This window comes from Bactrocera dorsalis, chromosome 4 (assembly GCF_023373825.1).
Source record: "Bactrocera dorsalis isolate Fly_Bdor chromosome 4, ASM2337382v1, whole genome shotgun sequence".
Classification (NCBI taxonomy): domain Eukaryota; kingdom Metazoa; phylum Arthropoda; class Insecta; order Diptera; family Tephritidae; genus Bactrocera; species Bactrocera dorsalis.
In genome coordinates, this window is record NC_064306.1 from 66,495,060 (window position 1) to 66,508,852 (window position 13,793).

The 13,793-nt window shown below is 38.5% G+C and overlaps 2 protein-coding genes across 2 annotated transcripts; both read right to left on the minus strand.

Annotated features, from left to right (window-relative positions):
- Window positions 1-9,280: 9,280 nt before the first annotated feature.
- On the minus strand, window positions 9,281-10,560 carry LOC105223682 (dysbindin protein homolog). Its single transcript, XM_011201461.4, has 3 exons — window positions 9,879-10,560; window positions 9,653-9,814; window positions 9,281-9,593 (listed from the first exon to the last, which is right to left on the minus strand). The coding sequence occupies exons 1-3, from the start codon at window positions 10,453-10,455 to the stop codon at window positions 9,493-9,495; spliced, it is 840 nt and encodes a 279-aa protein (XP_011199763.2). The 5' UTR covers window positions 10,456-10,560; the 3' UTR covers window positions 9,281-9,492.
- A 237-nt stretch (window positions 10,561-10,797) lies between these two features.
- On the minus strand, window positions 10,798-13,553 carry LOC105223683 (uncharacterized). Its single transcript, XM_019989372.3, has 2 exons — window positions 13,391-13,553; window positions 10,798-13,333 (listed from the first exon to the last, which is right to left on the minus strand). Exons 1-2 carry the CDS (start codon window positions 13,411-13,413, stop codon window positions 11,140-11,142), a joined length of 2,217 nt encoding a protein of 738 aa, XP_019844931.3. The 5' UTR covers window positions 13,414-13,553; the 3' UTR covers window positions 10,798-11,139.
- Window positions 13,554-13,793: the final 240 nt, after the last annotated feature.

Here is a 13,793-nt window from a genome sequence, read left to right on the forward strand (position 1 = left end):
TGTGGCATGTAGCGCCATCTTGTTGAAACCACATGTCAACCAAGTCAGTTCTTCCATTTTTGGCAACAAAAAGTTTGTTAGCATCGAACGATAGCGATCGCCATTCACCGTAACGTTGCGTCCAACAGCATCTTTGAAAAAATACGGTCCAATGATTCCAACCAGCGTACAAACCACACCAAACAGTGCATTTTTTTTCGGATGCATGGGCAGTTCTTGAACGGCTTCTTCTGGTTGCTCTTCACCCCAAATGCGGCAATTTTGCTTATTTACGTAGCCATTCAACAGAGAATGAGCCTCTCATCTCATGAACAAAATTTGTCGATAAACACATTTCGAACCGAACACTGATTTTGGTAATAAAATTCAATGATTTGCAAGCGTTGCTCGTTAGTAAGTCTATTCATGATGAAATGTCAAAGCATACTGAGCATCTTTTCTCTTTGACACCATGTCTGAAATCCCACGTGATCTGTCAAATACTAATGCATGAAAATCCTAACCTCAAAAAAATCACCCGTTATTTATCTATTAACAAGCAATAGACCTCCAAAATATGTATATCCCTCTTTTGAATTTCGAATACTGCTTTAACCATTGAACAATTTGGTAAAATGAATAAAATGCCTATTTTCCTATAAAAATTTACGCCTTTCATTTCCTGAATACGAAAACTGAAAAATTGTAATTTATTTGCAACTTTACTCAAAATTTTGTGAACTCATTTGACTTAACTTTGGCTTACCAAAGCTGAGCGCCCTCTTTCATAGCCTTGTACATATGTATTTGCATACGCACAAGCATATTTATCCTCACCTTTTTAGTCTTAGCACCTCAGTATAGTTAACAGTGTCGGATCACCGCATTGGTGCACATTTTTCGACAGCAAAGTCAGGCCTGGAGGGGCACAAAGAGCGACTGCTGTTGGCAATGAATGCCGAAGGCAGCCTTGAACCCTGCAACTTTACAATGTTGCAACAAACGCATCAACACTTACGAGCACAAAGGTGCAGCCAAGTGGATATACAAACCATTCAGTATATATATATATCTGCATAGGAACACTCACACAAAGGTGTGAGCACAAATTTTCGACTTCAAACTGCAGAACTTCGCCTTTGTTGGCTCGCCAACCGGTGTTTTCGGGTCGTCAGGTTGGACTAATGAATTTATGCAGCAGTTGCTGTGAAATTTTGGACACTTTGGCAGTAGCTGCAGTGATCCGTAGACGAGTTAGAACAAGTTATGGGAGCCATGAATGTATTTTGCACAATGTCCCAGTGGCATCGTGTGTATGTCAGGGACCGGAATAAGAGTTATTTTACAATTTTTAATAAAAAAAATCATACATAAAGGAACATCGTAGAAAAGTTTTGATTAACACCATCATGATTTTTAGGTGAACCTATATGCGAAATATTGTATGATTTTTAAATTTTTGATTTTTATATATTTAGATCAAAATAAAAGTTATTTTTGATTTTTATTTTTTTTAGATCAAAAATAAAAGTTTATTTTTGATTTTTATTTTTTTTAGATCAAAAAAATAAGGATTATTTTTGATTTTTATATTTTTAAATCAATAATAAAAATCAATTCCAAAATTTGTGACATAATATGTTTCTTAATCTCTGTTAAGCTTTAAAGTAAAACTAAGGTGTACGGTTATAATAACAGCAAAAAAAAAATAAATAAATAAAATTTTGAATTGATTTTTATTACTGATAAAAAAAAATAAAAATCAAAATAACTCTTATTTTTTGATATAAAAACATAAAAATCAATATAACTTTTTATTTTTGATCTAAATATATAAAAATCAAATAATCTTTATTTTTGATCTAAATATATAAAAATCAAAAATAACTCTTATTTTTTTTATTTTTTTCGATAAAAGTCATAAGAGTTATCGGTCCCTGGTGTATGTGTGTGTGTTGGTGTCATATCTAAACTTGTGGTCTTTGCGGTCGGAAATACTCTTCATTTTATTTTACTTCCCCATTAAAGTGTTATTTGTCCCAGTGGCTGAAAGTCGTGTAATTTGTTCTAATTGCGGCATTGGCGTAAATTTCTTAAGTTAGGACAAGGCAGGACATTGCTGTTGCTGAAACTGTGGGACGAATTATTATAGTTGCCTAAGTTGTATACGCGTCTATCTGGCCAGGTCAAACCACAACTTACATAAAAATTTAGGCATATTGGGCAAGCTTCTTGCACATATTTCATGGTTCTGAAAGTGAACTTCTTTTGAAAGTAGGTTCGGCCACTAGCAGTAGCTGCTTCAAAGTTAAACTTGTCTGGGTGGCAGCAGTGGAGTCGTCGGAAACTATAAAGCCGATTAGCTAGTAAGAAACAGCACCCTTGCACAAATTCCAACAGAATGAGAAAGAGCAGATTCACGCGACCTCAGCATGCGTTAGTCATCAACCAGCACTGTGAAGTTACAAATGTCTTCCGGCTTAGAGTTGAACTACCAGTTGTTAACAAGATTACCAACGCACAAGGATTCTTGTCCTTACTGGACACTCACCCGGTGAAACAAAAGATTTCGGAGAACGCAACTTGTGAAAGTTGCGAGGAGAAGGTGAAGTGGAAACAACTGGACACTCTTCCCTCCACTGTCCAACTTTCGCCGGACTAGGGTTGTAGCATTTCGAACCCGGCGCATTGGCTGGAATTAACATTCCATTGGCTGGAATTAACATTAGCCAACCTAATAAATGTATGTGATATTCTATGTTAGACGCTTTGTCCATAAGCGGAGATCATTTTGTTTTCATAAATAGAACAATTGCGTTGGCTCCGAGGACCTAGCATTACAAAAAAGAGAGAGGCCAAAATGAATGAGTACGAAGAACTTGACAAGCTGGCCGACAGGGGTGATTCTCAAAAATTCTACGAAAAGATACGGCGACTAATCGAAGGTTTCAAGACCGGAGCATACTGTTGTAGAAGCCCCAGAGGTGATCTAGTGACTGATGCCTAGAGCGTACTGAAATTATAGACGGTCCTTTTCTCCAGTCTGCTGAATGACCGTGAAAGCATAACCTCAGGATGACGACGGAGCAGACGTTCCATTGCCTGACTATGAAGAAGTTCGAATAGCAATCACTCGTCTGAAGAACAACAGAGTGGCGGGGGCCGATGGATTGCCAGCTGAGCTATTCAAACACGGCGAAGAACTGATAATGAGCATGCATCGGCTACTTTGTAAAGTATGGTCGGATAAAAGCATACCCAACGATTGGAATTTATGTGTGCCCTGCTCAATCCACAAAAAGGGAGAACACACAATCAGCGCCAGCAACCATGGGATAAGCCTCCTCAACATCGCGTATAGGTTCTATCAAGCGTACTGTGTGAAAAATGAAAGCCCACCGTCAACAAACGGATTGGACCTTATTTGAAACCAAACTCTATAAGTCACTCATTATTCCTGTCCTACTATATGGTACAGAGACATGAACGATGACAACATCGGATGAGTCGGCCTTAGAAAGTTTTTCCAGCGAAAGGTTTTGCGCAAGATTTATGGTCCTTTACGCATTGACAACGGCGAATATCACATTCGATGGAACAATTAATCTCATACAGATAATAAGACGACATTGAGATAGTTAATCGTAATAAAAGACAGCGGCTACGCTGGCTAGGTCATGTTGTTCGGATATAAGAGAGCACTCCAGCTATGAAAGTATTCGAAGCAGTACCCGACGGGAGAAGCAAAGGAAAAGAAAACCTCTCTCTGTTGGAAGACCAGGTGGAGAAGGACGCTTGAAATCTCCAATTGGCGCCGAACAGCGAAAAGGAACAACGACTGGAGCGCTGTTAAAAACTCGACTATAACCTCGTAAGCGGTGTATTCGCCAATAAAGAAGAAGAAGAAGGTGGTGGTGGTCTTGGTTATACTGCAATTTGTTGTCAAAAATGGGTGAGATCATTACATGAATTTTCACCGCCTTTATATTCTTTGAGCCTGCTTCCAAATCCAGGTCTTCCTCACTTATTTTTTAACATTCTCATCATTCATTCGTGTTGTATTTTTGCCTAACAACGGCTAATAGAAATCGCACGTTTTCTGTGGTTTATGTTTAAAATATATTTTCCACTTGTTTCTTCTAGCGCTTACCTTTTCCCGTCCTCGTTAAGCGAGTTTGAAAGCCTCACAAATATGGCACATTCACTAATTTTATTTTAATTGTTCGCGGTACAAATGTGTTTCCCACTTTTGTGTACTGGTATGGTGTATAAATTAAAAGAAAAACTGCAAATGCCAAATATAACTCATACGCACCGTCGCACATTTCGTTAAACTCATAAAAACTGCATTTGCTTTCATGCCAAGTTAGAGGATGAACAGTAAAACATATGTACATATGAGTACATATATACATATAACGGTGTAGTATAAGCATGAGTTTGGCAACCACAAAAATTGCATTGCTCTGCAGCCGCCGGAAGCCTTGTCTAAAAACGCTGACGAAACAGCGAAGAAGAGAGAGCGCGGCAAAGTATGTATATGGTCACGTCGGCAGTCGCCCGCAACACACAGCCAAGTTGGCGTGCGATAGCATTGGTGTTTGCCGACACGCGTTGATAACATCTAAACTCAGACACACACACATCCACACCGACGGCAAACCAACTGCCAACTTAATGTTGTGATTGTGGTGTAATTGTAACTGAAGCGATGTTGTTGTTGTTGTTGGCGGTGGAGGTGGCACAAGAATTGGGCGCATTGTTGTTGTAGGCGTTCGGACACGTAATTCACACGGCGATGAATGCTGCCATAATTGCATGAAAACACTTCATAAAATAAGCAGAGGGAGGGAAGTGCGGAAATTGAAGGTAAACAAGGCGAAGTGCGGGGGCGAGCAACCGCAGCGCAGTAATTGTGGGCTTTAGCTAACGCTTTAATGACGCACACACACGCTCTTGGCGATTGGATTGTTTTAGTTGCGGTTTCTACGGTGTTTGTGGTTGATGTGGTGAGGTGTGGTGAGGTGATTTAAGGGGTGCCGGTAGGACTTGCAAATTTCTCCTCAAGTGTGCGGCACTTACTGCAGAGTGACAGCATATTTTTTATTTCATTGCTCTTCGAAAGCTGTGCATTACTTCCGCACAACGCCTAAATGTAGGCAACGTTTAAAAAGATTTGTTTTTTTTTTTGCTGTTACCACTAACTAACAGCGCTCGAACGCGGGGTAGTTAAGTTGTGTAATGCAGTGTAATGAAAAACTTTTGCACAAAGAGCAATAAAAAGTCGAAAGCAAAAGAAGTGCAGGCAGTTATACAAAGCAAGGAAGGTTTGAGGGGGCAGAGTAATAAAAAAGTGCGCAAAAGAAATATGTTGAAGTATAAAGAAAGCGTTGAAATAACTCTTTCGAACTTTGGCAACTTTTTATTTTATTTTTATATTTATTTTTTTTTCAAATATTTTTTTTGTTTTTTGCTTAACATCTGTCAACAGAGAAATCGGAACTTGCAAGTGATAAGGAGATAGAAAATATGCGCAAAAACTTGCAACAATTGTTCTACATGGGTAAATATATACGCAGGTTGTTATTGTGTGGGAGAAAAAGTTGGGCGTAAAGGAATACAAATATTCTTCTTTTTTTTTACAAACCCAGTAAACTGAGTGGAGTCACAGAGACTATTTACTTTTGAACGTCACTGGGAGACGCGACTTGATACTTCTAGGTTAGGTTAGGTTAAGTTAAGAGATCGTTACAGGAATCGCACTTGGACAGTATAGTACGACGGTCTGTTGTGTTACCGAAAACTTCTGTGTAGAAGATCACAAGACCCTTATAAACCGAATAAGCCTTTGAGCTCATCACAAATTTGTTGAGGCGGGTAGTGACAGTTTCGGCTATGTCTGCTGGTTCGCCGTAGGTAGGATTACCGTATGTTTCAGCCTCAGTCGTGCAAAGGCTGGACAATGGGGAAAAAAGGAAGAGCGGCTGCCACACTTCAGGAACCTCCGAGTTGAAGAGGAACCTGCCACAGGCGGTCGGGGGACAACGCTCCGCCCCAAATTCCCCTCCGGTGGTAACGGGTTAGCAAAATTAATAGAAGCCCTTAATAGCGGTGCTGCCCCACAACTACCCGGCGGAAGTCTTGGAGTCTGAAGAGCTAACAGAGCTTCAAGAGTGCATCATGGATGAGATTTTCAAGGATGTGGACACAGCGGCCCATTTCACAGAGTATATTTCAGCTCAGGTCAGCTCCTAGTCGACTATCGACGACTACATGCCTAGCGGAGATCGCTACGATGCTGGAGGGTTGGCAAAGCCCAGTCCTATGCACGAAGAGGAGTGAAGAGATGCCGCCCTTGCATATGATGACAATATTACTTCCCGAAACCCAAGCAAAACCTAAGATTTTGCTCCTGGTATGATTAGAAATCAAAACGAGGGCATGCACACCTCGGTGTGGAGGATAGTCGTGAGCAGCGTAGAGGAAGCCGGATGGAAACTCACCCTTGATGACGAGTCGTATAAATTCATTTGGCAGAAGGGGCTCCGACGCCTAAAAATAGCCAGGAACAAAAGATGCTAATCGACGTGGCACCGACTAATTCCGGCATAAACTCCGCTGAGCACGTTACGGCTGCCGCTGTCGTTGAAGGAGGGCGGAACGAGCCTTCCAGCCAGCAGGATTGGGTGCTACCTACCACTCAGGAGCTCTTAGACGGGTGGTAGGTGAGGACGAGGACCAACTCTCATCGACCCAATTTTTATGACCTCGTACACCTACATGCTAGCTCACGGCTGAACTCCAGAATTTACTAAATAATGGCGATAGGTTGCGATATGCGTCTTTTTCGCCATCGAAGGTGCTTGTCATAATGAGTCTCACGCAAGTGTGATCAAGGCACTGGAGAAAAGGAACGTGACGGCTCCAGCATGCAGATGGATAGAGGCTTTCCTGCGTAGGTAGCGGAAACAACTGTGTGGTAACTAAGATTCGTATTGGCACTACTGCCCACAGGAAGAAATCAATCTCCACCGCAACTATGGGAAGAGAACAGCATTGGCAGCAGGCAGCAGGAATATGACATGCTGCTTTTGGGTATATGTGATATAGGAGAGGGCACAATAGACCATAGGTCGCAGTGCAAAACCTCAATTTTTACTATCTACATATCTATCTAGGCTTTCCGTAATAGAGGTGTACTTCCTCCATATACAAAGTGCATAAAAGCTAATGTGCCAAACTTTGCTAGATTTTCATTATCTAATAAACGAATAATTTGTTGTTGTAGGCCTAAGTATGACCCTTCATATCGTGATAGCCATAAATTTTGGACAGCGAACTTCATAGTTGTGCGCCTAATTGCAATTATCTTTGTCACCCAAATCATGGCTTGCGGCTAATTGCCACAATCAAAGCAAACTTTGACACTAAACAGAGGCAATAATTAGAACGGTAAAGTTTTGACCGAAATACAAATTGTAAATTAATACAAATTCGATAATAATGTGTTTGGTATTGTTGTTAGTGAGGGTGGTTAGGGAATGCAGAAGGAGGGGAGGGGTATAATTGTAAGGTATAGCGACTTATTGAGTGGAGTTATTGCAATTTTGGGGGTATGAAGATTCAAAAGAAGGATGCGGTGACTACGTCATCAAAGAAAGAAGAAGAAGTTTCAAAACAGGCATAGAGGAAGGCTAACGTAATAATATATATTAAATTTTACCCTCGTATGTCTAGAACACTACCTCAAATCGTAAAAATTCGACCAACAAGGATGCTTGAAACTCATTTTGACTGAGCATAGCTACGCGGTAGTGTATAAATCTTACTTCTTGAGTGCAGAACTAAAAGAATTCACGTCATTTGTTGAAGAAAATATGCGAGAAATCAGTACTACCCATAATATTACTTCCTTTTGTTATTTTTTCTATGAAATTTGCGCCTAAAACTAGATTAAAATTATCGACAAGCATACTTTAAGGCGCTGCCATTGAATGGCGCATCTGATTGTCACTATCTATTTGTGATTTATTGGCAATTTATACACCTACTTGCCACAAAGCTGTGAAATCTAAGAGAATTTTTATATACATACACATTTATGTGTATGATGTGTGTGTATAAGTGCTTGCTAAGGTCTGCAGCAACTTGAAATATAAATGCGTAACAGCTGTTGAGCCATTTATACAACTGTACATTTATATGTATGCCGTTATAATTTGATCCTTGCCAACTTTACACCTCTCTGTCAAGCCACTTGCTTCGTGTAACTGTTTCCTATTCCGTATTTGTGCCTCGAGACTTTTAAGGTTGAAACGGCTCACACTTTCTAAGCTGATTTTGGGTTTTCAGGCAGTCACTGCTGTCAATAAATTTCATACGAAAGCGACATGTTTTCTCAAGGACGCACAGTACTACAATTACATATACATATGCGTCCACATATATACAAACAACCGGTTTCGGTTGCACAAGTATTTCCGCTTCAACTTTTATTTGAATTTTTTTTTGTTGTAGAACAATGGTTTTATATACAACACATAACTGTATAACGAATAATTGTACGGTATACGTGTATTTATGCATGTATGTGTGTGTGTGTGTGCATTTGAACACGAATACGAATACAAAACAAACAACAATATCGAAGTTTTCCACTCGACAGCACCTTTGGCAAGTGACTTCCTCTTCCGCTACAAACACACGGCATAACTGTACATACATACCCATAAATGCGCATAACTGTGTGTAATACATAGTTAAATATGTATATGTTTGCCCAGGTATGTTTAATATTTGACTATGACGGTTAGATTCGGAGGCTGTCGGAGGAATTGGTGCGATTATCTTCGAGTAAACTGAAGAAAGCGTAGACTTTCAGGTGTGAACTTGTTTGTGTTGTGTTTTAAGAACAAATATTTATATAAATTTTATTAATACAATATTAATTTTGAAAAATAAAAAATAAAAAAAGCTATTATCCTTTCTCCGTTGAATTTTTTTTTATATATTCCGCGTTTTTGTTCATGATTTATCACGCAATAAATTGAATTTTGAATGTTTGTTCAGGAAAATAATTTCCGGAAAAAATATGTGTCAAAAATCACCCACTTCCGGTTCACCTATAGCGACCTTAGTGCTTTGAGGAGTCCAGGGGAAAGGAGGAGAAAGGAGGGGAATCGTAGACAATTCTTCCCGGGCTTCAAACCAAGTGAGAATATTAGAAGTTTCATAAGCACAGGTCTGCAGTTGTTTCAAGGCGTTCTTTGTAACGGCAATCAACAAAAAAAAAGAAAATTCCTTCAATACAATAATAAATAATTGTCGAAAATTTTATTTATCTTATTACAATAATTAGTATTTTGTAAATGTGAAATGCAAAAACTGCATATAATATTAATAATACGCATATAAATGAGCAAAATATTAAACTATGTACGTAAGGCACTAATTTCAATGAAATTGTTCTATGCATATGCACTATAATAACTATGTACATAGCAATATGGTTCGTTATCCATTGAGAAAATCTTCGAGAGCATCTTTGGTGGTGGTGTCCTCCAAAACAACTTCCTCGAGTGCAACTGGCAGTGATGGCTCTTCCTTTTGAATTTCTTTAAAAAGAAGAATTTATATTTTCATTGTCTATTTCTCTCTCCCGAAATATACTTACTGGTTAGCGCACCCTTCGACTTGAACTCAGCCAAATCGCCACGGAATGCATCATCAAATACTGCTTGCCTTTCGCGTTGTATGCGCCGTAAGTTTTGTTCATGTTGTCTGATCTTCTCTTGATGCTTTGCAGCAACACTCTGTCGATATGATTCTAATTCAACTGTAAGCAAATACATTGTAGAAGGTTATAATAGCAAAAACCGAATTATTTAAAGTATGCGCACCCATTTTCTTTTGTTGAAATTGTGATAATTCACATTGCTTATTTAGCATAAACTCTTGCAGTTCACACTCCTCACACAAGTCCTCCAAACGATCTAACTCTGTTTCCACCGTCGCGCTTAATTTATTAACATTTTGTAATGTTTCTAAGCTTTCGTGTAATTTCGCCACCAACGCAGGTATGCCGGCTAAGCAAGTTGCCAAATCAGTCATATCGGTATGTAGCACATTTGTGCTTTGTCCAATTCGTTCAATTTGTTTGGCAACCTGCGCCGCTTTCAATGCATTATTCTCATTGGCGTCATGTATTAATTTCCATGCATCTTCGTATTTCGCAAGTAAATTACAACCAGCCGCCATATTGACATCTCCGGGTAGTATCAAATCACTTCCCGACAGTTGCCCACCAAAAGAGCTGGAACTGCGATTGCTGTGTATACTTTCATCTAAAGTGGGCGTAGTAGCATTACTACTGGCGGAGGACGTTTGGCTTTGTCGATACTGTTGCTGTAAGTTTTCTGTGATGATAAATCCCTCCTGAATAACGTTATTCAATTTCTTGCGTAGGCTACCAAACATTTTGTTCGTGATATTTTTTGGCACAATTCTTACAAATACAAATTACTTGTAATGAAAATAAGTGAAATTATTGGTAAACAGAATCAGCTGACAGAGCAACGTCAACAAGTCACAGTCGAGTTGCCAACCGTCAGAAATTAATGTAAAAGCAGTTCCATTTTACTTTAAGTATAAAATTCTAATTATAATAATTCGAAGTTTTAATTGAAATATTAAAAAACTAATAATTAGAAATAGAGAGTACTGTACCATTGGCAAAGCGTAACCCCTTTGTTAAGTTTGATAAACATTTCTGATTTACTAACCTAAGCTAACCAAATAAAAGAAATTATTAGAAATAACTGTGTTTTCATAGAAATATATTCTTAAAATTCATATTTACACAATTTTACTATAATTATTTTAATATATGCAAAAGCATACATACATGAAACTTAATAATGACTACCCAGGAAGCAATTAACTACAATGACATTGTGCCGCTCGGACATTTCCCTTAGCTGTAAACTCGCAGTAACTTGAACAACCGTTTTATTGAAATTAAAAATAATAATAAAATTAAAATCAGGTCCGTTCTGATAATTAATAGATATATGTGTGTTACAAAATTCACACACAAATGGAAATTCGATATTTTCTTTTATGCATATGTATGTTGTTCAAGAACTGGGCAGCCTAAAAGTACTATGAAGACATTTGCTCATCTACTGACTCGGACTCAGTAATTTCCGACTGATTATGAATTAAAACTAAATCCACTTCTGTATTATCTATTGTACTTTGAGGTATTAGCGCTGATAATGTAGGCGTTGAACTCACTGACGGATCAGTTGGTAATGAGGCTGATGCATTTGATATTTCGTCTACTTTATTGCTCAATTCAGTTTCCGAAACCGCTTCCAATGCCTCAACGCCTGTATCAACAATAGTCATATCACTTGAATTCGTTTCACACCGTTTTTCAGTATTCGGGCTTGTAGGTGCTACAAATGTGAGAGGTGTACTGGTGTTGGCTTTCAGAGAATCAAAATTCAATTTCAATGCCGCTGTGCCAACATCTGTATCAACGGTTGCAATTTCACTTGAATTAAAACCACACTGTGCGTCGGTAATAGGGTCTTTGGATGCTACAATTGTTAATGATTTACTGTCTTCGGCCTCCAGAGCATCAATATTAAATTTCTTTGCCGCTATCTCAATATCAGTATCAGCAGTCGTCACGTCGCTTGAATTTCTTTCATCTAGAGCTTCAGTAATAGGACTTGCGGGTGCTATAAAAGTGAATGATGTACCGTTGTTGGCTTCCAGTTTATCAGTTTCCTTCATTGAAGCTTGTTGTTCTTGCACTGTACATATTGACGTTTCACTTCCCGTTTCATCAATTTTTATTGGCGGAGATGAACATTCAATAGCAGTTACTAATGAGTCTACTTCAACTGACAAGTTTGAAGTCTTATCAGGCTCTGTAACAACCAAATTCTCTATAACTGTTGAAAGACTGTCTTTTGGCATTGAAATTGAATTAGTCTCAGATACAGATAATACTAAATTCATTTGTTCCACTGATTCAGGCATGGAATCTGTAGGCTGAGATGTTGTTGCTGCCATAACTGAGTCGGTTAATTGTTGTACAGACTCATCAGCACCATTCATATTTATAATTTCGACCTCACTATCAGACGAGCTGAGTAGTGTAACAGTTTCCGCTTCAGCGTGACAAACATTGTTAGGTGCATTTGTAACATTTGCACTTGCGGAATCTTCTTCGTTAGTTGAACTTTCCGACTCACTGTCATCATCCGTGCTTGTCTCAGATTCGGATATTATACAAACACAGTCGTCATTTTCTGTTTGCTTTTCTGATCCACCTTTTATATCTGACATTTTATTACCGTTAGAACTATCCGAGTCTAATTCCCATATAACTGCATCCGAACTATCACTAGGTATTCGCTCCTCCAGATCTTTTCTTTTCACCTTCTTGTTTTTTATACTTTTGTCACTTTTAGTTTCACTGCCACTGGATGTGGCGGATGATAGACTTATCTGTAGCACTTCACTACCGTCGGAATCACTTTCATTTAGGTTTAGTGATGACACGGCACTACAAATAGACGCCTTTTCTTTTTGGGTCTCAGTTACTTCGGCGTCACTTATTTGTAATTCCTCTTTTAAGGCCTCGATCTCGGTGGCTTGGTGACCAGCCATCAAAGCGTTATAATATAACATTTGTTGCATTTGATGATGCCTGTAATTATTGGCCATTAGGGCAGCATCAAATTCCATGGCAGCACCAAATTCCATAGCAGCATTTATATCTGGTTCATAGTAGACCTCTTCTGTAGCAAATTCATTTATGTTCATTTCTGGCTGCAGAATCTTACGCTTTTTAGATTTAGATTTCTTCCGTAATTTACTTTTCTTACTTCGGCAGCTACTGCTGCTTGTAGTAGAGCTACTTACACTACTACTCTCATCACTGCTGCTACTACTGCTGCTTCTGGCACGTCTTTTTTTCTTACTTTTATGTTTCCTCTTTTTAACTTTTTTGTGCTTATTATTTTTAAGTTTTCTCTGTTTCCTTACTTCCTTGGAATCGTGTTCGTCTGAGGAGCTACTCAATACAAGCTCCCAACTGCCAGATCGACTTCTAGAATTCAATCTATTAATTTTTTCTCGCCTCTCATCGAGTTCTTTCAACTTTCTTCTGCAATTCTCCCGAGTTCTATCATTTTTACGTTTGTTATGTGACAACACTGAATTCAGCGTACGCCCAAGGAATCGCTTGTTTGGCTTTGCTATCGGATTTATCTTGCGCTCCTGTACAGCGGGCTCTTTTATTTCACCCATTTCGCGCACTATTTCAGCTATTGCTAACCTGAATATATCGAAAATTTTACATATATTTACTTGCAAATATTATACACCGTATTACCTTGTAAGTTCCGCATCATCCATGACAAATTCTTTATTTCTAAACCTGCTGCGCTAAATAGTTCAAAAGTAAAAGTTGCTACAAATTCGAAAGAATAATAACAAAACCAGCTGAGAATCCGAACGTAGCCAGACTTTACGAATAATCGAATTTGCAAATAAACACCTGCTGTCAAATTAAGTTCTGCAATTGTGTAACTTCGACGTACACCACAAGAATGATAGAGAATGTTGCTATCATTCTTGCGTACACCACACGACCAAAATTCAAACTTTATTATATACATACTAAATTTTTTATTAATTAATTATAAATTATTATTTAACTTAATTATTTATATTTGTTTGCAATTAATATTGCTCATTGATTATTTAAATCGTCCACCATACACACAACAAGTGTT